Genomic DNA, 23,656 nt, shown 5'->3' on the forward strand with positions numbered 1-23,656 from the left:
CCAGAGCAGAGCGCGGACAAAAACTCGCCCTCGCTCTTTTTTCTTTGCTTAGTCGCTGGCTTCATGGGTTGAAGGGTGGGAGAAGTGGTAGCTTTATCCGCGTGTCTTTTTTTCTCGCTCCCTCCTTTTCTCCGTGGCGCGAATTCGCTTCGGGCTGTGGTTTTCTTTTACATTTCTTTCCCTCTGGTCACGTGAAGGCCCCGCCGCACCCCGCCAAGGCTGCCATGTTCACTACCCAGGATCGCCAGCTATGGTGGTCACCCCGAAAGTTGCTCGTCTTAACCCAAGAGTGTGTGCAAATCTTAAGCGTTTTTTTTTTTGCATTGGGTCTATGGAAAACCGACGTTCCCACGTTGTTCGGCATAAGAGAGAATTCGTCTTAAACGAGTTCGTCCTATCGAGAGTTCACTGCGTATGTACGACCGCAGAAGATAAACAGTAAACTGCAGTGCGAGTCTGGGTTGGAATGAACTGGGAAAACGTTTATTTGTCTTTTTTGAATGGTTGAACGGTACTCTACCAGGGTCCTGTACCACGTTCTACAGCTCCCGACGGGGTCAACAGGAGTGGTAGGTAGTACTAGGTACCCTTGGTCCATCAAGCGTCCGTGTTCTCTTTTAACCGAGCAATGTCAAATGTCGTCTTTGTTCACGGACCAGCGCCGACTGGTGTAACGGGCCCGGACGGCTAGCCAGCTCCAAGGAATCTTGGAATAAGGATGCCTCTGTGGAAGCCCTCAGAACTTCCTCATGCTCATTACTACGATAAATGTTTGTCTCTCTCTCTCTTCACGCTGTTTAAAGGAAAATCCCATTACAATATAAAAGAGCTCCCACCTGGCATCTTGTGTAAGTGTTGTTGCAACATCGCAGTGGGTAGGCCGTGCGTAGTTATTACTTCCGAAGAGCAGCGGGAATACGAAAACGGAGAAGAGGACAGAAACGTTTGTACGACCAGCAGCGGCACACACTCCTAACCGGATGAATCATGTGCACGAAAAGCCGAGCGAACGCAGAGGATCTCGTGAATCATCGCCGTCGTCCTCATCATTTATTGACAGCAGACAGACCAAAGCGGACGGAAAGCTACGGGCGACAAGTAAATGAAACTCTGCTTAACGGTATATTCTTAACGGCACTGCGCTATGATTTTTTTCAAGGATGTCTACATGAGACCGGTAACTTAAGAGTATTCGCAGGAAAGTCGGCTTCGCAGCAAACCGTATTCTGTCGACGAACCGAAACAAAAAACTCCCGGAAGCCGAGCCATATACAGCTTGTAAAGTTCTCGCAGTTCCTTAACTCCGTCGGAAGATACGTATTGGCTGAGTTATCTCTCCGTAATACCTTACTCAACTCTACACCTGTTCATTAAAGAGTTCTCTCTCTCTCTCTCTCTCTCTCTCTCTCTCTCTCTCTCTCTCTCTCTCTCTCTCTCTCTCTCTCTCTCTCTCTCTCTCTACACCTGTTCAAGTGTTATGCAAAAGTTTGAAACCATCTTTGAAATCATCCATAGGTGGCTTACATTCCCGGAACATGAGTGGGGTGATCCGATCGTTTTTTTTGTTTTTTTACAAAATGATTCGGTCCTCTAACACCGCCGCAGTTTGTTCGTTCAGTTTACGTACATCACAAGGTCGGCGTACGACTGGTCGAAACGCCGTTGTTGCACAGAGGAGGAGAGGTCGGGTGGGGAGGCTGCAGCCGATATGCAATATACCTAACCTACTCTCACTTGTATCTGCTCTTGAGGTGCGCTCACTGCCGCTGGCATTCAGCTAAGGCCTCAATGGAGCTCCCTGTTGTCCACGCGACACGCTTGGTCGACTTCCCCTTTTCTCCGCTTCGGACCCCAGCTGTGTGCCCGACGTCTGGCGGTCGTCGGTGAGGCGGAGCGTACTTTCGCTGCCGTTGTGTGAAATGCCCCTGGTGTGTCCGCGGTGTGGGCACGTCTGGATTAATGCCACGGTTCTCTGCCTCCTCACCGCTGAATTTGGGGACACGAGTGGGCCTCACGGAAGGACGTCGTCCAAGAAATCGGTACAGCTTTGATCTTTCTAACAAAAATTACATAATACATGTATAGAAACCACGAGAAATAATAGTTTTAGGTTTTATTGAACGGTTTTCAGATGAGATTTTATAGACGGCCATTAAACTAAGATGTACGAGAACCCTTTGACGTCCGTCCTGTTGTTCGTTTATACATATATAGATCTGTGAGCGTGCAAACAGTATTGTAGAGCGCTGAGTATTTTAAATACTACTCAGTGACGTCGTTCACAAATTACTACTTACATGGGATAAGACAGACTTCAAGAAAATATTGCGACAACTGTGGTCCCTCGGAGACCGTCGAACATGTGCTACTAGAGTGTTCCGCTCACCGACGTGAGGCGCCGTTTGCAGCGGAAGATCGAATTTCTTAATTCTGGGCTATTTAATCTAAGCCCTATACTTGGACGACGGCACCCTCCCCCCTCTCAGCGGAAAGGCCCAATCACGTTATTTGATTACCTTGCGGATACTGGAGTCGCTACGACGTTATATAGGCAACCCCCTAGTGCAAGCAGTTTACGTTATATTCAACGTCCCTAAACAGGACGCCATCTAACATTTATTGTCTTTCTCCTTTTTTTTCTACTACTATTCTTATTACTAACTTACTGTCTCTTTTCTCAGTTCCCCTTCCGGCAGAGTAGCATGTCGGCGAACCTCTCTGAATTTTCTTCTATAATGAAGAGGTTCTCTCTCTTCCGCTTTTTCTCTACTCGGGGCACAAGCGAGCTACAAGAAAACGCGAGGCTGATTTAGCTTCAATGGGTGGTAACATGCGTCAAACACGTCTCAACGTAAAAGAGCACTCCGTTATCACACATGACCGGCTCATAAACTGCAAGAAAAATACGCGTACGCAAGGGCTAATACGGAGTTCCCAGAAGGTACTTTTTCTCTTTTTGCAGGCAGGGCTATATTATCAACAACAATGACAGACTGACCGAACGCATTTTTGTGCGTGGGCTTCTGGCAGTGGATCAGACTGTGGAATCGATGTGGGTTCCGGGACCCTTTTTTTTTTTTTTGAACTTCGTTTTACGTTCCCACTTTCAAAATTTCTCGAAACACGCATCTACTTCCCAGGTGGACCACATTGTTTTTGTTTTGTTTTTTTGTGTCCGGAGTTCATCCAACAAGAAGACCACCGGGTTCGTCTCATCGCAGTCAACCATGCTTGTGCCCCTTTCTTTCTTGAAGTGCTGAAGCTGCCGCCCGTTCGTCCTATTAAATAGCGACAACCATACACAATCTCTTATCATAACGTACGAAGTTAGGACTATCGGCATGCTTTCCATGAGGAATACACTGTCCAAATAGACACCTTAATTCAGTGCACGTGTCGATGCCCTTGACCGACACTTGCAGAGTCCCCTTCTATTAAGTTTCCCATGATCTGACGCAACCCATACTTGCCTTCTCTGGCCGGATGTGGCATATTTACGAATGCTTGCTCCTACTTTATCAGAATGTCAGCGAGTGAGGCGGGTGAAGTCTACAGAGCGCCGGGGATCACACGCCGCCATATATGCGACCGCCTGTGTTTTTCATCTGAAAGAAACTTGTCAACTTTGTGCAACCTAGACTCTCGGCGACCGTTCTCTGAGAAGGCCAGTGGCCTTCTCCGTCATCAACAAGGCGACAATGGCGCTCGTACGCTTCCTGCGAACGACGAACTTGTACGAAGAACTATAGCATGAAATACTTTCGGGACAATGACTGAACTTGAACGTCTAGTGCCCTACCGCTGGGCATACCTCTACGCTCGGTTCTGAACTTTCACCTTCCTTTTTCCCTCTCCCCACGTGCAGGTTACAAAAACTAGGCCATGGACAGGTTAGCATTTCTTTCTTTCTTTTACCTCCTTCTTTCCTTCCTCTTATTATGAGAAATGCAAGGTATGTGAGCAGGTTAGTCCCCCCGTAGTTCCTACAACTCAATGTCTCGCGCGTGTGATGAGGGCAAATCAACTTCGATTGCCTTTGTCTTCTAGCAGCGCGTGCATCGGAGGTTATGAAGGGAGGCCGCAGGCCTAAGTTAAACAAAGGCGCACACCGGAAACCAGATAGAAACAAAAAATGCGGGACCTCAGGAAAGGTACATACACCCCCGACTGGCGGCATGTGGCGATTCTTTTCGTTGTGCTACAGCTCGTCAACCGGGAAGCGCCCGTGACTGCTGCCGCTGTTCGCACCTGTACCGCGGAATCCTCCCAGAAAGCGGCGGCGGAAACCCGGAGGCGCGAAAACAAATTCTCGGCGATCTTTCCCAGCTCACGCCCAAGCGGAGCTGTCAGGGGCTGGAGCGGATATGGCGCGCCCGGGGCCACCTACCGTTACCCCGAGAGCAGTCACGTCCTCCCGGCCGATTGTCTCGTGAGCTGCGCACGAACGGTGTCAGCGACGGCGCTTGTCAGCTCGCCTGACGACGTACCCGCGCAAGACGAGCAAGGCGGCACGGAAGGCTGTTTACGACGACCTCTACCCCTCCGTCACCCCCCCCCCCCCCCCCCCTCACTCCCTCGAAGCCAGCCATTGCGGACGTTTAGCACTTAATACGCACGCGACCCGCCTTCTAGCAGTGACATACCGCGTGAGCCAGAGCGACAGCTTCGAAAGTCGAACCGTTTGTGACACAAATGCGATTCTCGTTGGCACGGAGGACACGGATCATGCATCTCCTGGAGAGATACGTTGGAGAGGTCTGGATTTCACGTCGCAAGTTGCTCCGCAACTCCTTTCATTTTACGCGCTGCCCGAAAGTTTCGTGACTTAGTACTGTTTGTCACCTTTTACCAAGATTCCTGTAGAATCCCTAAACTATGCTGTTGGTTAGGAGCTTTTGTATACTACTATTGAAGCAGCTGAGACCTGTGTGTGGCTTAGCGTCTTAGCATCGTTTCTGGGATGTAGTCACTAAAGTGTTACGTAACGAGACCAACGCGCACTTTCGATTACGGCAGCTTATTTCTAGCCTTATATATACTCAAACCGGGGCTAATATTTTTTTAAAACATAAGGGCTCTAGCCATAAATTCTAGCCATCACTCTTTACGTCTCAACAGAACATAGTGTGGATGAAGTCACAGTTGCAAGGCCGACCGGGCGTATGTCCTGTGAGTCTTGACGTACCATAATGTATTTTACGGTCGGAGGACCACGGATTCAAAAACCACCAAAACTTCACCCCCTACATGAAGCTGCGCACTTTGAGGCTCTATTTGTTTGTGCAGAATGCGTAGTTCCTTTTGTTTCGCATCATCTCATCGCAACCCGGGCAAGCATTAACAAACGTGTTGCCTTCTCGTTTATGTTTACCACTAAAAAGTAAAACTGAAGGATTGCTCGGAGAAAACGTTAGCACTCCACATCTTTCATTCCGATAGGTGCGCTGCAGTGTGCTTCGTTTACTCGAGGATGCATTCATGGTCGAACACCATTTCACGCGTGTAAAAATAATTACAGAAACGAAGCCAAGTTTCATCGTAATATTCAGCCTCTTTGTGGGCTTTTTAAACATTTGTTGTTTCCAGGGCACCAAACGAATTCTTTGCGCATGCTAGTGTATCTAAAAGACGTCTAGAACGGCTTCCTTCATAATACTGCCTTTTACACTAGCTGGTCTGTTCCTCCAGGTCCTAGGTTGCTCAGGAATCTCTCAAATCAATACTAAGGCCCAGACATGCAAGCAATTCCTTTTTTCTGTTGCTTCCCTAAGGCTTGGAAGGTACATTACTACCTAGATACGAAAGGTTTGCAAAGGCCGGCTTTTTTTTTAAACTTCCCTCTCCAGGCTCAAGAAGACGAAATATAGATGAGTAAACGGCAATGTTCCTATATAAGCCAGTTCTGTAGAAAGTGCATTTCGCCGCAAAACCCCCGTTAGGGGAAAGAGCAGTTTTGAAAGCTGAATTCCCGTAGGGCTCTTTTTTCTTAGCTCAGAAAAGATGCGAAAAGTACTCAACCTATACTCCGCAGTGTGTACAGAGTCCAAAAATGAACTAGTAATTGTTTGCTTTGGATTAACATGCTCTTAAGTGGCAACGTCCTCCTCCGATTATTCGCAGTCATGAAACTAAATCTTACATTCCTCCTCCTATCCAGCTCCCTGCTTTCGTAATGAAGATTCAAAAGATCTCTGGCTTCCCAGCCGGAGGAATTTCCCTTTCGCGACCAATTTCGAGCAAGCACTCACTACCTGAACAAGACGCGGCTTCTTGGAGCGCAGTAGGCTCTATCAAAGCTACCGGAGCTGAATATTGGCTTAATGTACCGTAGGCTCGCAATATGGCTTCGTCTCTGGAATTTCACAACAATATCGAATGCATCGCTTGTCCTCCGTGCTCATTGCGACTACGCCGCTTCTTCCTTACAGCAGGTTGGCTCTGCGGGCAACGGCAAGACGGGTGGCGGCTCCCTTCCCGACGTGGCCGGCCCACCGAGCACGGACAGCCTTCCATCCGATGAGAAGTGCAACGGCAACATCTACACCATCAACCAGCCGTGCTCGAGCGGCCGGAGCTCTCCGACCAACACGAGCTTCCGGATGCGGAACTTGCAGCCGGACAGCGTCTCCAACCACGTCCGATCTGAGTCCAACGAGGAGAGCCTCGAGTCCAATGGATCCGCCATCAGGTTAGCTTACTCTCACTTCGCGACGCATAAGCACCCCTGGTTTTATACATGCATGCGTTTATGTTTCGTAAAAGTGTTTTCTGTGCGTTCTTTCTCTTTATCTTTTCTTACGTTGCTGTTCAAGAAGTTTTTTTTTTTTTTTTTTGGGGGGGGGGGGGGGGGGGAGGAGGGGGTACTGGAGCCATGTTTCATTTATTTTCGGTTAGAATGCCTGCAATAAATTTCTGGCGCTGACTTCCCTGCCTTTTACTTGGGCTGTTTTAGTTTATTCGGGGAGCAAAAACAGGAAAACAGGCAACGATGGGAGGAACAGTTGCTTTTGAGTCCTGCTCCTAGGACACCCTGGCAACGCGATTGTTAGAGAAAAATTATTTTTTTTTTTTGCCTGTGGCCCACTTCTCTTGTAGATTTGATGACCAGTTGCATTGCATTTCCGATTGTTGCAATCGTCCGTCTGAGCGTTCCACTGCTCTGGGTACAAGGTGTAAGTAAATACCGAACTGTATACACTGAACGCGTACAGTTTCAAGGATGTGTGATTGCGCTGAACACCAGTAGACGAATTCGCAAATCAATTTTGATACACCTTGGACTATGTTACCTTGCATGTTAGTTTCCTAAAATGTAAATAAACTACATTGCGAGTACCACCCCAGGTTTCCAAACAACCTTTTCTTTATATGTTATGTGGAGCCATACAATGAAGGTGGAAGGCCAGCAAAACTGTGCAGAACCACCACAAATGATTAACCAAAGACACACCAGTGCAGTGAGCCAGCACGTTCATTCGGACATTTTGTAGTGCGTGTGATAACGGCATTGTGATTGCTCAGTAATTCTGTTGCAGTTTCAGAGAGTTGCTTGAGAGCGTAAAGCGAGAAATGAAACTCACACAGGATGCAAAAGTATACGTGTGCACGGAGTCGACTGGCATCCGCACTGGGTATGCAACAACCAGACTTTAGGCTTAACGTTACCCTAACGTTGGGCCTAACGTTACCTTAACTTTACGCATAGCGTTACGCTAACGTTAGGCTTAACATTAGGCCTAACGTCTGGCCTAACGTGACGTTCAGGCCGAATATTGGCCTATAACAACATCGTCACGTATACCAAATCAATTAAATTGGTCAGGGGCGCTTCCAGCTGCCGTCAGAAGCTCACGGCCGATTCACCGATTCCCATTTGGCGACGACGTCAACTACCTGCCCACAGTCCTTACACAGTCATTCAGGGAGATTACCCAGTGCCGATGGCAGCTGCCGTCGGAGGTCCGCGGCCGGTTCACCAATTGTACAGTGCGTAAAAAGACTTAAGAACCCCCAAATTTTTTTTTATTGCAGGCCAATCTGCAAAAATTGCACTTATGCAAATACAGGGGTATGTGGAAGGAACCCGATTTTGTTCGCGGAAATGAAAAATCCCGCCATGCATCCTCGCAATATGGAACTTCACTGTAAAACATCTGAGCAACAAGAGTACGAAAAATATGAAACAGGTTAAGGCTACCAAATTTCCCTACAACTATCATCAGTGACAAGGTTCATTACCTCATGCAGCCTCATCACGCTATCACATCTTCGTAACTATGCATGTTATATTTGAGTCCATAGCTCTATTGTCTGGCGGCCGCTTATTCTAGTTGGACATTGCAAAAGCCAAAACAGTCACATTAATTCATATAATTAAGCAGTATATTCGAATGCTTTATTTTAATCATACTAAATTGTCATAATCCTGAAGTCACCTTAATACCAACAAAGGGCCTCCGTAATCAAGCTCATAGGAATACATTGACTGCATGTAAATTTCAAGTGAAGTGGGAACGCTTGTACGACATTTTTACGGCTGATAAGCCAAGAAACAATTACGATGACACCTAAGTACTGCATATGATGAAGTGGCTGCGAAACGATTAGTGCCGAGGTGCCGAACGTGTTTCCTTATTGTCCTCCTCATCATCATCTTCCTCGTTGGGTCCTTAGCCGTATCGCTAAGCCCTATACGACGTGCCAAGGCGCGTCCATTTACGTCAAGCTTAAGATAGCAGGGGTCAATGGATGACATATGATAGCGCTACTAACGTCAGTCCGGCACGTACCACGTTCGCATCGCAAAGCAAAAAGTACGTTTACCTGTAACGTATTTTCATGCTCGCAATTGATACTTAGAACTGTAACTTACTCCGATTATTCATGGAAGCCTCAGCAGCTTTCTCTAACACACGTCTGTTAGGTCTACACTTCGTCATCTAGATACGTCGAGGCTTGTCGGCGTTGGGGATGCGCGCTCTTGTATTCTGTAGGCCCGGGGTTTGATTTCCATCCAGTCTCAAATTTACCAAATTTTTTTTTAACTCGACACATTACATTTATATTCTTCCCACTGGTAGCCCCTTTGTCATCTCTCGATTGCGACGCCGTCGACGTTGAACGAGTTTTGGCCTATCGAGTCAACTGTTGCTTTCGCACAAATACTGAACATCTGACTGATCTAACTTTGCGTGTGTCCGTGGTTGCAACTAGACATACGACCGCGATGAAAAAAGTGCAGCGGTAATTTGGCATGTTTGAGGGAATACGAAGAGGGCTGTGATTGAAGAATGTAAGAACTATCTTTTGTAATTTAGGAACTAAACAGCGAACTTTCTACTCAGAAATAAAGGATTAGATACCATTAAGATCAAAATGTCTACAACGCCTGAATGTCGATCGCCTTCTTAATTACAACAAGACGAAATCAAAGTTCTCCTCTGAGTCTAAAAATATTTCTAGAGCTCACAAACGAATAATTTTAGGACGCAAACAGTTGCCTCACATTCGGATACTGTGACGAGTCGCAAACATTTTGTCTAGAGCATGTTTGTGTAAAGCTAGCACCACGACGAAACAATTAAGCCACTCCGAACTAGCTAATTAAGTTTCTTGTCGAATGTTCGCTTGGCACTGGGGCTCCTCGATTAAGCCACTCCGGACTGGCTAATCAAGTTTCTTGTCAAATGCTCGCTTGGCACTGTGGTTCCTCGCACAATTTTTTTCTCTGAATATTCTCAAGTTGTTGCAACATTCATAGAAGCAGACCGGTATACACACTTTGTTTGCACTCCACTTGGTCATCTGCTATTCTGGTCCTGAGTCGGTAAGCCGTACATGTAATTTAAATCAGTTGTGTTCTAACACCTAACCTTCAGGAACAAATTTGTGGAGGAAAACGTAGATATATGAGTTAACATGTTAAGCGGCCACGCATAGTACAAAGGCGAAAGTATGGGGCCGTAATCAGGCGCAAACAGCTCGTTTCATTCGAAGCGATAGCTGAGGCTTGATATACAGTAAACCCAGGCCTCGTTCTAAAGAAATTGCTTTATTCTAATTTTCGCTTTACTCGGAGTATTTCACGCTTCCAACTCCAGTGGAGGGGGAGCAAGTCATTTCTGCTTTTACCAAAGCACCCCTTATAACAAAGTCAATTTCGAGTTCGATATAACGGAGGTTTTACTGTACGTACACTACAGATACAGGCGGTCAGTTGACAGCCTGCAAAGCCTTCTATGTCTCCTGCACTTCGTCCGTCGTCGTCCTGCGCGATACATAAGTGTATCATGCCTAAACAACAAGTCCAACCTTCCATACTCGTGGCCAAGGCCAACTGTGTTTCTCGCGAGCGTTCCGAAAAGAAAGGAGGAATTGATCTCGCGCCAGGAGTCAACGCGTCCGTTCAGTGGCATTGAGAGGTCATTGCGCCCCCTATTACCTTATTTATCATCGAGGTTATCACCCTGAGGTCGGTCAGCGGCGTTTTCCGAACCGCTCGGTCGCAACGGCAGGGGTCGTTCGCAGCGTTCGGCGTTTCAGAGGAAGTTCGCGGGCATTACGTTGTCCATTTTGTGATCAGGAAATATTTCAGTAGCGATAATCTCAGTTTCGTGCATTTCGTGTCCGTTTCAAAGTGTCCATTTCGAGTGAGCCCTGTGGTGGTATTCTCGTGTTTTGTCGGTTTTGTGTCCGTTTCAGAAGTGTCCGTTTTGAGCCAGCCCTGATTGGCCAAAAGCGAACACCCGGATGTGACGCCATGCAAGCAGAAGTGTCCGTTTTGAGCCAGCCCTGATTGGCCAAAAGCGAACACCCGGATGTGACGCCATGCAAGCATGGCGGAGCTATGAGCCGCGGCTTCTCGGAGCAGACGATTTGGAACAGACGATTTTTCGTCGCCTTGTTGTTAGTTCTCTGGCGGAACAATAAACACCTAAAAGATAGTTTAAAATAGGTTTAGTCGTTTAAAATGTGTTTACAAGAACAGTTGCGTGAAAGTCAGCCCAAAGCCCGCCTACAACTGGAAGTACGTCACAATAAAACGGGAGCAAAACGGACGTTTTCAAAACAGACGAACACGAGAATACCGCCCCTGATTGGCTGAAAGCATACGACCAGGATGGGGCACAGCACGAGTAAGACGGTTCGTTGGTCTGTGCACGTCATTGGTCAGGGGCACCACAAGTGCAACTACGCCACGACTGAAAAGTTCAACTACGTCCCGACTAAAATGGATGTGAAACGGACATCTTTTGAAACAGACACAACTCAAAATGCCGCCCCAGAGCTCACACGCTCATTCTTACGGCCACTCTGATTTACGGCCACACTGGTCTCGTCATGACGCTATTTTGCGGCGATTTAGGCCGAATATAATCTGCGACGAACGCTTCCAGGTAGGGTAATCAAAACTTGTGCCTTATCAGATACTGTGGGAGTTATCCTATTGGAAGCGCGGGCCTCGTATCGTTGGTGCACAGAGCGTCCTTTTTCAGGGTCGCAAACTTTGCAAACATGGCCGATCAAACTGGTGGCATCTTCGCTACCTTCGCATGAAACGATAACAGCTCGCAGCTCCCCGCCCTCCACTGGCAACAAAAACGTATTAAAAGGCACGGAAATTTCTGTAATCTTGTAGAAAACAGATTTATCATCGCGACTCGTTCAATGCGACACTGGAGGTTTTTGTATATGAGGATTGGGGAATAGAGATAGAATCAGAGTATAAATAGTAGGCGCCCTATAAGCTCGCTGTTGAAGAAAAATGGGTCACAACGCGGACCAACAAGAGCTGGGATTTTTTCCAGAACGTTTCCGTTCGGGGCTCACGTGGCCTCACGAGTGCACAGCGTCGGGTCACACCGGAGAGGCGAATTAAGGCGCGACATTATACTCGCCCTCGCCTGTCCGGGCGGCTTTAAGTGGACTGCTTGAGAACCAAACAAGCGCTTCGTCCAAGTTAGTTCCTTGATTGATACAGCGCTACCGGCCTTGGTTTCAAGTTGTCACGTAAGCGCATGTACAGGGTGATCAAAGTTAAGTCGACAGGTTTTTTTTTTTTAATTAGGGGCTTAGGTTTACCGGAATACCATCTCTACAGTGAGGTTATGCACCAAGAGGGACACCGAAAGACGTAGTAATTATTGATGGCGGTGGTTTCATTAACTAAAATTTAATAATTACAGTTTTAGTGGCTGCAGTAAGCAGGCATGTTTGTATTGAAAAGTTGTATTGAAAAGAAATTCTTCTAGCGCATCCGTATTCCGAGATATCTAGGTGCGAAGTTTAATTGCCGTTCGCATAATTACGCATGCAAGACAGTGAAGACCGGCTGAAGCTCCTCCCTTTTGTGACGTGCCTGCGGCGTACGTTGTTTAGTTTTACAACGGGGTGGAGGCGTACAAAAAAGGAATAACTGGCATCCTTTCAGTCTCGGCTGGCGTTATCGCAATCTGTAGTACTCGGAACCGCTATCGAAACACAGAACAAAAGGGAGGAGCTTTGCGCCCGTCTTCAGTGTCTAGCATGCGTAGTCATGATAAAAGCAATTAAACTTCGCAGTTCGATATCTCGGAGTACAGATGCGCTAGAAGATTTCTGCCAAATGGAACTGCGTAGAAACACGATTGCGTCCAACTTCTAATACAAACATGCCTGCTTACTTCAGCCACTAAAAAGTTAATTATTCAATTTGAGTTAATTAGGCCACCTACATCAATAATTACCACCTAATTCTGTGTCCCCCTTGGCGTAAAATTTCACTGTAGTGGTGGTCTTCACGTAAATGTAAGCACCTAATCTTAAAAAAAACCTGTCGACTTAATTTTGATCACCCTGTATGATGTACCTAAATGAATCCGTTCCGCTAACGCCGTTGTAAATGAGAATAAGCTCTGCGTTCTTTGCAAAAAAAAAACAAGAAAAACAGAAGATTAAGGTTTTGAAGCAAAGCTTATTCTGTCCACTTTTGTCTTCAGACACTGGACATGGTCAAGCCATTGGGAGGGAATCGGTGTACAGTTTAATTTAAAATTAGCTTGAACTTTTCTCCTCCGGAAATTCTCCCGCAGACCAGCTCAGATCTTTGCTCATATATGTAACGATTACAAATGTCTACAAAGTAATTTTGGAGCCTTTCTCGAGCAATACCTCATAGAGGCGAATCTGGATTTGGGCCCCTTTACGCGTTATACGGATTAATCAAGTGTTACTCGAGTGATTACGGATTCCGTATTGTCATATTGGCCCACCCGGAAATCGCCGGGTACTACCGCTAGAAAGCGTAACACTGTCTAACCGTAACACTGTGGTAGTGTTGTTTTCCCTGAGGCGCAGTTCACAAGAGAAGCGCTCCTTTATCGCAACAGCACCTTTTTCTTAGTTTTTGGGAGGTTTTTCTTGGTGCACCGCGTGCTTTGGGTGTTGAGTCCAGCTTCATTACAAAGTTTTGGATTCTTTAGCATTTACATGTGGATGCAACGGGAAAACCCATCAGTCCATTTGTAACGCTTCATGTATAACACTTATGCTGCACACGAAAATGCGACCAACAACGGGCGATATAGCCTTCATACTTTGATATCAGACTCGTTGCGTTCCCCCTGAAAACGTGTTTTTAGCAATCCACTCATCTAAGATATTGCAGCTTGATTTAAACAAACCGGTCTGTAGCGTTTCACAATGATGCATGAAGTTTTATGCATTTATTATAAAGCACTAGGTCCTTCATGCTTTCACACGAAATCTTAGATTTCCCCCAAAAATATGTCTTCACAGCGAAGTACTTGTACGCCATAATGAATGTTACTTAAAAGGGTTCGGGTGTTGTCCGCTTCATAGGGTTACACAGGTTTTTATGCGTTAATATTAGACACTTCGTCCTTCATATTTTCATATGAGGCCTCTCATATTGAGCTCAAAAAATGTATTCCAAACAAATAATTTGTGTACAGTAGTACAGCCAACTTTAAAAGTTGGGGACTAGTTGGGCATGGGGTATCGCGTTTAACAGAGGTGCTGGGGTCTTGTGAAGGCATTTATTATTAGGCTTTATGGACTTCTACTTAGCTATCAAACTCCTTATATGGCGCCTAAAATAATGTCTTCCAAACAACGCATTTGTGTGCAGTAGTGAAGCCTACTTCGAAGGAGCTCGCCGTGTAGATGAGCGGCTTTAAGCATTATTTCGACAACTTGCACTTGGGAGTTCCTGCGGATATTCTTTTACGATTTCATTCTTTTCCTTGGCGCAACAATCCACAGAATAAATTGTCGCTCCAGCGCATAGAACACAACTTAGTCAAGTGTCCGATGAATGTTCGTCTGGTCAGGGGTCATATTTGGAAGTATAAAATTGTGGTCACTGACCAAGCCAAATTTTTCATTTTCCCTTGGTCAGTGACCACCAATTTATACTCCCAAAGAATACAACTTGCTTATCATTTCTATAGAGCTTTCAGTGCAAAGTCTTCAATTTGTCTCAAGGTTAGTAGTGTGTAGACAATTGAGGTAGTCGCCTAATCCCTCATGCCGAGAGCCCTTTTTACATGCGAAACGAATCTTGGTGAACCCCAGCAGTTCTCTCCTCACCGACTCCCTAAGGCCACTTTTTTGGACGCCGATTTCTGCTCACCGTATAGTACGCCAAGTAACGACAAGGTCCAAGTGCGAAAGGTGTACATACATGCCTACCAAGCTTACTTACTACTATAATAAGCGCGCAGCTTCATAAATGGTAATATCTCTCGACGCAGCACAGATCTTTAGCACATTAGAGGCAACACTTCAGGGCATAAGGGATGTGAGCAGGGATCTGTTAATTGATGCACTTGTCGAAGGCGTTCCGAATGAGATGGTCGTTTATTCTCCCCGTCAATTGCAGACGAAACCTGACGACAATGTTGAGCCTCATCTACGCCATCTTCATCGTGACGCTCGGCTGCATCTTCACCTCCACCTACCACGGGGCCCTGTTCTCCATGAAGGAGTACAACGAGGTGAGAATTGACGCAGCGTCACTCGGTCGCGGCATGTCAACGCCGCGACCCTGAAGTGGCGCGATGTGCATAACACTGTACTTGCATTTAAACTGTCCCGTTTAGCTGTGCATTCCAATTATTCTCGTGTACATTAAAAACCGAGAAATGAACGGGTGACTTTTCATTAGCCATCTTCTAGATACCTCAACGTTTATGCCTGACGTGCGAATAGCTTCCTTTTTATTTTTATAACCCCAGATATCAGGCGAGCTATCTCAAACTTCGCGCTGAGCCTTTAAGGCGTGAAGTTACTATATTTGATAACGCCTTGTATACCCGGCTTCCACTCGTCACCATTAGAGCTTCTGAGAACAATTCAAACCACCGTCCTGACATGCACCATTAGCTACAAAATTTGCGCATTCTGGAGAGACAATCCGCCAAACGGGGACAAAAATATTTATTTATTCGTTGAAAAAATTATTTTCCATTTGTTTGGTGGATCGCTGGCTATATATCAGAAATACCAGAAGTTAATTTTAGATAAGTCTTTTGGGTACGAGGTATATGTTTTAAACAGCCCTTTGAGCAAGCTTTCAGTTAGACGTTCGGGTCGTCGATAGGGTGCAGGCAGAGATTCCGCACCGTGTCTTGCAACTTGTCACGTCGCGTCCTTCGAAGATAAGCGGCAAGGCTACACGTAGGCGTGAAACCCTGTAGGGTTACGACCGGCGCTGCCGTTATGACCAAAATGGAAAACGAGCAAGTGATAACAGGAAGAAATGGCCCAGAGGTTTCTCCGCTGCCTTGCGTACGTCGCGTGCCACGATTGCTCTGGTAGCCTGAAAATTTAATGCCCCAGCATGTAAGAGGTATCTGACTGAAACTACATACCCCCCCCCCCTCCCCTGGCCAGAAAAAGAAATTGGCGCAGCTTGCACCACTGGTGCAAGGCTGGAGAAACAGCGGAGCTGGGGGTCGACTAGCGTCTTCCGGTTTTGATAAGTTCTGCTAGATTTTGCTAAGCTTAACCAAGTTTTATTAGGTTTTGTGCTGTTCTTGCTACGCGAGGTTAAGTGTTGAGGGATGACGCTAAGTTTAGCAGGATTATTTTACAATTCCGTTCCGCTCGGTCCCCCTACACCCACAGCGGATCCCAGGGGGGAAGAAGCTAGGTGGACCTCCGGTTCCGCTGTTTCTCCAACCTTGCACCACTGGTGCGGCTCAACTTTGTTGTGTTTTAGTAGCCCAAGAAAGACTATCACCTTTAAACTTGTATAGTAAGGGGTGCGCATATGCATTAGCTCCTTGTGCTCACAATCGGGCAGGCGCTAAAGCGGGCTTCACTGCTATAATACCTTATTTGCGGTTGCGCACCCTTTAGAGGCGGCGCAGTTTTTTTCTCAGTATTTTTTTTTGCTAACGCCACCAGACCAAGCTCAAGCTTAAACAGCTCCGCTGTTGCAAATGTTGAGGTTTTAGACAACATTCGGATGCATTCCAAACTGTGAACATATTAATCTCCCCCCTCTTTATTTTGATTTATTATTAAGGTGAAATGTCTTATCAAACGCGAAAAGCGAACTCGAAAACTGACCTTTGTCGTATGCGGCGTCAACAGAAATGGTACAAAAACTGTCATAGGAATCAAACACGAAAGTTAAATGTGCAGCGAAATCTGCAGCTGAGCATGATTTGCGGGTCGGTGGCTGTCTTGTGGGTGTGCTTGGCGAGCGACGTCCTGCTGGTGGGTCACTTCGGCAAAGGTGTACTGGCGTCATTTCCACTACGGATATGAGTGAAGTGTTGGGGTATCGCGGCATAAAACACTTTTGTGTTAAAATATAAAGCCCTAAAACGAACAACCCTAAGAAAAATGTGCTCTTTAGTACTAAAGGTTGCTTCCCCGCAAGAAGACCCTGTGTGCAGAGGTGCACCCTTTATAGGCCGCTTGCTTCGTTGTACAGGCGTCACTTTCGTGACGGTATGACGTCATCGAAATCTTCGTGCATCCGGGAATAAAACACTTTCGTGTTAAAAGTGTCGTCACCTCAGTGGTGGAAGCTGCGTAGTGGAGGAGCGCGGTGGTGTTCTGGCGCCGTCGCTCGGCTATCGCATACGCTTCGCATAGCGCTATCGCATATGCAAGCAGCTACGCAACTTCGATGTCTGGTCTCGCCAGAACGATCAGCCATTTTGCAATACCCCTGCAGAAACACAGGAGTAAACAAAACAATCAGAAGGTTACGTAAAGTAATAAAAAGTTGCTAATTTTATATTTGAACTGATTTCTTGATTTACGTGCACCTTTTTTACTTTCTTTTTAAACCATTTTGGGTTCCCTCTGAATTATTGTAATGCTTACAGTACTTACTGTAAAGATAATTGCCCTAAAATAACCGTTTCTAATTAATTTCCATTGGAGTTCATTCAAAGATGCCCCGACGGAAATTTATAAAAATGAGTCGTGACTTGTAAACAGGAAGGGTCGGTAACTTGCCATCCGCACGTATCTAATGTGCCCGAGTAGATTCAGAGAATGGGTGGACAAGACTGGTTAAACGAAACAACAGGGGAACATGTTGTCCCTACTCTACAAAGGCGCAAGCTCATATCCCACCCTGGTGGCGGCGCAATGTCGCAGGTGTACGGCTGCGTGGTGTGCGTGATGGGCATCGCGTGGCTGGTGGTGCTGCACGTGGACCTGACGCGCTACAAGCTGCACATTCTGGCGCGCATCAAAAAGAAGCTCAAGGAGTACGAGGACCTGGCCGACCGCTTCTCCTTCACCACCGAGTGCGTCATCAACGAGCAGTACCCCTGGGCAGAGGAGGCCGCCAAGGGGATCGAGGGCCCGGGTCAAGACGAAGAGCACCCCGTGCTGCCCCACTACCGCTTCCTCAAGGGACGACACTCGGGAAGCTTCTTCCTCAAGACCGGCATGGCCGGTGAGAGCGATACCGCACACAACAGTTCTCCCTTAGTACTACCACAGGAGTGAATGAGAGCATTGCATTATACCTAACCATCGCCTCTGCGAAGCTGCTAGAGGCATCATCGCTGAGCTTTGTCGTGACCCTTCCCTTCCTTTGTAGAGAGAGTACGCTTTGCGGCAAAGCCAACGTTCTTGCGAAAGCTGTGTAACTAGATCGCGTTCTGGTGCACACATGCTAGACAAAATTATGATATCTTTGATCACTAAGGCGGCTGTAAAACTGCTGCCAGTTTCACGTGCGCTTCTTATAACTAACTGGTTCATGGTGGATCCGCGAACGTTTCGGAATTTCTGTCCTCTGTTAGTGATGCAGGATTCGGGAGGGGTAGAGGCTTTATAAAGATTGTTGTGACTCGTGATGTGTACCTGACATCGTAAAGTAATGTGCGCAGTGCTAGCCAGCTAAGACAACAAAAACCTTAGTAAGCTTGGTCTCAACTAGTGCTATATACTATCAGCAGTCGCAGTATACATACAAACAACATGCCGCCGCCACCAATTCTGCAGTATTTGGCTGTCTTGCCTTGTTTCGGTAAAACCGCCGTGAAGCGGGTTGTACCAGCCAAGTTTCTGTGCGCTAAGACGAAACTGTAATCGTACTAAGTTTCACTAAAACAGTGTGCTCTTTGGCTAGTTGGTGAAGTATGTCTATCGTCAATGAACAACTGAGACGAAAACGAAGGACGTGGACACACAGAGGTATTGAAGCACTACATTCAACTACTGAATGTTTTGAAAGAACGCATATTTTTTCCCTGAAGTACAAAAACATCAGCAAGCAAAAGCACCATTCTGCCAAAGCATAACACGATTTTACCATCACCCACGAGCCCCGTTGGATCTGAAGTGTGCAATTTATTTCGGAGATAGTGCACGGGACACTTGACTGATACAGTTGCCTGTAGCTTTCGAAATAGCTTCAATGATCTCTCTGATCATTTTGATATTGCTTCTAAATATAGTCTTGCATTTTGCAAACTGACACACGGAGCCGCTATACTGACAAGAGGCCTATGTGGCCTTACTGCTGCCGCACGCACTTTAACTGTGCTCTCGTAGTCTACAGCTGATTCATCGGCCAGATTTTCCTGTGTATTCTTGGCCACGCGTGGTCGGTATGCAGCATACTACACCTTCTGCTCATGAAACAAAATTATATTGGTGCTTTATCGTGCCTCGTTTGGGTTTTTCGACAGCTGGGTTAGTTTCTTTAGAAAAACTTGATAAACTGCAGGGCGCGAAATCAAAACATTGGCATTAGCGCGTCTTCCAATCTTTTTATAGATTTTATAGATGAGGAGAAATACAGTGTTTATTTATTTTTTATTTATTTATTTCATGAACCCTCATAGCCTCGGTAATGTACACCCTCGGTAATGTACACATTACCGCTGTCTTTTTGCATGGTTTGATCACTGTTCCGCGACTTGTCGGCCTCGATCCTTCCATCGCGCCCAAACTTGATGCACGAAAAGTTTTCTCCAGCAAGAGAATCAACTTTCAGTCGCTGGTTTCCCAAACCATTAGCTATTAATGTGAAAGAAGGGTTTGTCGCAAAACTGAAGGAAGGGTCTAAATACTAGGACCATACATGGAAACCTTTATGAAAAGAAAATTTCTATGTCGAATGTGCTCGAAAGTTTGTTGGCTACGCTGTAGAATGCAGTTTCTTATAAATTTATCTTCTTCTGAGAAATAAACTGTCGCTAAGTTAAATCGTGTTCCTGTGTTCGTAGTCTTTTGTTCCGGCCACATCATCCACGAAGGGCTGATGCTGTCCAAGCATGTGATCGACTGGAACCGCGATCCCGAGCGCTGCAGTGACCTGACGAGCGTGCTTCTGCACAGCCTGCGGCCGGTCTACTCCTTTTACCAGCTCTTCATAGTCTTCAAGTATTCCAACGTAAGTGCTCCTGGGAACGCACTTGGGATTTCGCTTAACGCTTTGAGTATATTCGATACGCATTGCAAAACGAAGACCAAGGCCATCTGTCTGCAAAACGAAAAAAAATCAAGCTCAGTTCCCAGTGAATATTTCGTACCGTAGTCAATAGCGGATTTAATGACGCCAACAATAAGTGAAGTAACGCAAAAACTAAAGAAGTACCGGGTATACTTCAGGAACATAAGGAAATGCATGCATCCAAGTTCGACTCCAGTAAGGAGGTCGCACTTGAATCTGACTTTAAACGCCCTGCGGGTGAAGACGGGCGTATGACCTAAACTGGACTCCTTCGCCAAGTACAATAACTGGAAACATGCTGGCCAATAGTTCTGATCCCTTTCAACTAGACTGAGCAGCTTTTGACAGCTCTCGCTCCTGTTCAAATCCGGCGTTTATGATGGACTAAGCTAGCCTGGTATAGAAGGTGCTTCAGTTGTACCGTTTATATTGTTCACCACCAGGTGTACATCCGTTATTTTGTACTAAAGGTTCGCGCTGTGGTCTCTGACCTCCTATTCGAATGAGCGCAGACCGCCTTAGTGAGACCGAGGGGCCCTATAATCTGTCGGGCTCTTTGCTCACACCAAATGTAAAATGAATGAATGAAGAAATTCATTTTGTAAGAATGGCGCCCAAGAATAGCCCACACTCTTAGAGCTCCCTGTCGGTCGTCTTCACCACCGTGCCACAAAATGACCAGTCTAAGTTGCCGAGCGTCCAAATTTGGTGAATGACGAGGCTCAGCTTACGATTTGAGTTAAAAACGTATTCTGTGAACCCGGAAAACACGCGTCATGCATGGCATTTTGCATTGTTCAATGTACAAAGGCAGATGCCCTTTTAGGGGCGTAGCACCTTAGGGGCTCGGGCTGTCGGCGTCTCCTGTCGTCGTCTCCTGTAGTCATGGTACTAAAACACCGGGACACTCGTTTTCCAGCGCCTCGCGCTAGAACGTAACGCGCAATAAAAGAAATGTGTATAATGAATAAAACCTATTCAAAATAACCTAGCGTGATTTAAAGATTTGTGTAACGCTCCCTGTCCACTTCAGCAATGGTCAAGAACAAGCAGCAGCGTATTGTAGACGGCAGCAATGGTCAAGAACAAGCATCAGCGTATTGTAGACGACAGCGTATTGTTAGCAGCGTATTGTTACACTCAAATACCCACCGGCTTTTGACGCTAGGCTTGATCGGGTCGGGCGGTTGGTCGAAGCAAGAAAAGGCATACTTCCGTGGTGCCAGGGCCTCGTTGATGACCGAGGACGAGCCCCCAGGGCGAGGCGCGGGCATTGCACTGCGCTTGCGTTGACTCGTTCCACTACCCCTAGCTGGGGCAGATGTCACATGCAAATTGCTTAAATCCGGTTCAACGGGCTTAAGTTCAGCGCAAGAGAGGACGCCACCGCCTCAGCAAGTTCGCGATTGCTCCTCCCACCGGCGCTTCTCCGGCGCGCAGTCAGCGCTCGCCGTGTGGCGACAAGAGAGTGAGACTCACAATCTTTGAATACGCATATTCACTGCCAGCTTCGCCCCTGCGTGGTTTCACGTTAGTCGAGATGGCCCGTTCTTCTTTCAGTAAAATTGAATGCTGGGCGTCGTCCTACCCCGAATTTGCACACTCTGCCAAATCTATCGGTCATTTTGGTGCACTGCGGTGAAGACGCCTTTCTGGGACCTAGAGTGTAAGGAGGAAGGGGGGATGAAAGGGAGGGAAGATAGACGTAGAATTAAAATGCTATCACCCCTTTGCGCAGCAGCAAGCGAATTTTCTTCTTTACTGTTGTGGTGCGTTGTGGGAGTGTTCCGTTCAGAGCAGAGTGCCACGATATACTGTGAAATTGAGCGTGGCCTAAACCAGCGTATTATACTTCGCAGATCGTGATCAACAGGTTCAAGGAGGTGGCGAGGTTCGGCGTGATGCACCTGATAGCGACGTCGCTCCACAACTGGTTCAGCACGATCGTCGACGACGCCATGAGCAGCCACGGTCACCACCACGGCGGGGAGCACCACGGAAACTTAACCAATGGTACGCACTACCGTCGATGCTGTCAACTGTGTCGTGATTCGCGATTTTTCCCTCTTTGTAGAACGGCGGTACATACGAGCCCATTAACTGGTGGCGTAGCAGCCAGCTCATGCGGGGTGGTTTTTACCTTCCGCTTTCTGCACGCCACGGCACGGAATAGGTCACGATGCTCCCCTTGTGAATCATATTCCCCACTGACGGCACAATCATTTTGTTTGTTTGTTTGTTTGTTTGTTTGCACACACTTAGGCCAGTTAAAAATGCCGGTCCAAAGTAGTGCAAGTCCCTGTGAAAATAAAGAAGAAAACAAGATAAATCAATATCATGTGCTTCAAATTCGCGCAAATTTCATTTTTAATACCAATCCAGTATTTCCGGCGTTGTTATTTGCCAACGCTTGACTCCTGCTGAAACACACGTGTGGCGTCTTGTTACTCACTCACACCCGAACTTCAAAGCACAATCTTCATGCTTTTGTTTTTGTTTTTCGAAATGAACGTCGTCTCAACAATGCCGTTTGTGCCAATAGTAAATCGAATTGCTCACTGCAAAAAAAAAAAAAACTGCCGTCACAACTGGTGGGCGCACTTGTTCTCTTGACGAAGAAAGGAGACCACTTCCCGTTGTGCCATTGTCAGCAAAATATAAAGAACAGTGCCCGCTTGTGCAAACGGGCTGTTGGGACCCGTTGCGTTACATTCTGGGGTCGACCCGTTATGAATAGTGCTAGTGGCCCGCTAAGTTGACGCATAAAAACCCGTTGTCTGGTTTTTATAGTTGGTTGTAGCCGGAACGCGGTTATTTATGTATTAGTGGAGTTGGAATTGAAACTTGGACACGAATATTGGGGGAAAGAGACTGGTTGAGCATAACGAAGCACACAGAGAATATGTTTTTGTTGCATTATATTTTTCTAAAAATCCGACACCTTTGACTTGTGCAGGTGCTGTCGAGCAGCCATAAAAAAATTAGGAGTGGCTTAGCTCGGCTATGCCACGATATACGTAGCGTGAGCTCTAAGGTTCAGCCGTACTCCAATTGCATTACAATCCAATACAATCCAATCCAATCCCAATCCAATCTAATCCAATCCAATTCGATTCAATCCAATACAATCCAATTCAATCCAATGCTCCTCGCGCTTGCGCAGTGCGGCCCTTCAAGGTCCACGCGAAACTGCTCAATCTCGGCCAGTGTAGCTTACGCTACAAAACACTCGGATGCGTTTGCGTTCCCGCGTTCGCCACTGTGCGACACTGATAGGATTTATTCTCGGGCCCTCCGTTTTTTACTATCGCATCTTTGGGCTACACCATTTGGACTGCAGTTTTTTGGACTATGGTAACAACTGAAACCTTGTCGTAACCCGAATTTTGCGTAAACGCTAACCTAAAAAGGAATGAAATATGAACATCTCGAATCAAACAGAAATAGATTAACAAGAATTACTCGATTCTTATTCCACATTTCGAATATTCTCACATCGCAGCTGTCTAGGTACCAAGATAGAAGGTTATAGCCGTGGCTGCTGTTGATCAGGGGCTACACTCGACGAGCAATGATTTGAAACGTTGTTCATAAAAGAGGCGTGTAGAAAGATATAAAAAGAATAAAATGTGAAAATAACATAAAACATAAAAACAAAAAACTGTACCCTGCTGTAATGTATGCAGCTCCGTGAGCATGGGCACTCTGCGAGAAACAACG

At 46.5% G+C, this 23,656-nt stretch overlaps 1 protein-coding gene across 2 annotated transcripts in view; it reads left to right on the forward strand.

Moving 5' to 3' along the window:
* LOC144174670 (proton channel OtopLc-like) overlaps nucleotides 1-23,656 on the forward strand; it is a 44,543-nt gene that overhangs the window by 15,410 nt on the left and 5,477 nt on the right. Inside the window, exons 1-6 of one of the 2 annotated variants that reach the window (XM_077703470.1) lie at nucleotides 4,606-4,755; nucleotides 6,429-6,688; nucleotides 14,882-14,996; nucleotides 17,623-17,926; nucleotides 19,710-19,876; nucleotides 21,796-21,949. In XM_077703470.1, the coding sequence (XP_077559596.1) occupies nucleotides 4,693-4,755; nucleotides 6,429-6,688; nucleotides 14,882-14,996; nucleotides 17,623-17,926; nucleotides 19,710-19,876; nucleotides 21,796-21,949 (1,063 nt within the window). In that variant the 5' untranslated portion in view covers nucleotides 4,606-4,692. Of the gene's footprint in view, nucleotides 1-4,605; nucleotides 4,756-6,428; nucleotides 6,689-14,881; nucleotides 14,997-17,622; nucleotides 17,927-19,709; nucleotides 19,877-21,795; nucleotides 21,950-23,656 lie in introns of those variants that run through there. The other variant, XM_077703469.1, reaches the window with a different exon arrangement.

This window comes from Haemaphysalis longicornis, unplaced genomic scaffold, assembly GCF_048455015.1.
Source record: "Haemaphysalis longicornis isolate Haplotype H1 unplaced genomic scaffold, Haemaphysalis longicornis Haplotype H1 scaffold_3, whole genome shotgun sequence".
Lineage (NCBI taxonomy): Eukaryota > Metazoa > Arthropoda > Arachnida > Ixodida > Ixodidae > Haemaphysalis > Haemaphysalis longicornis.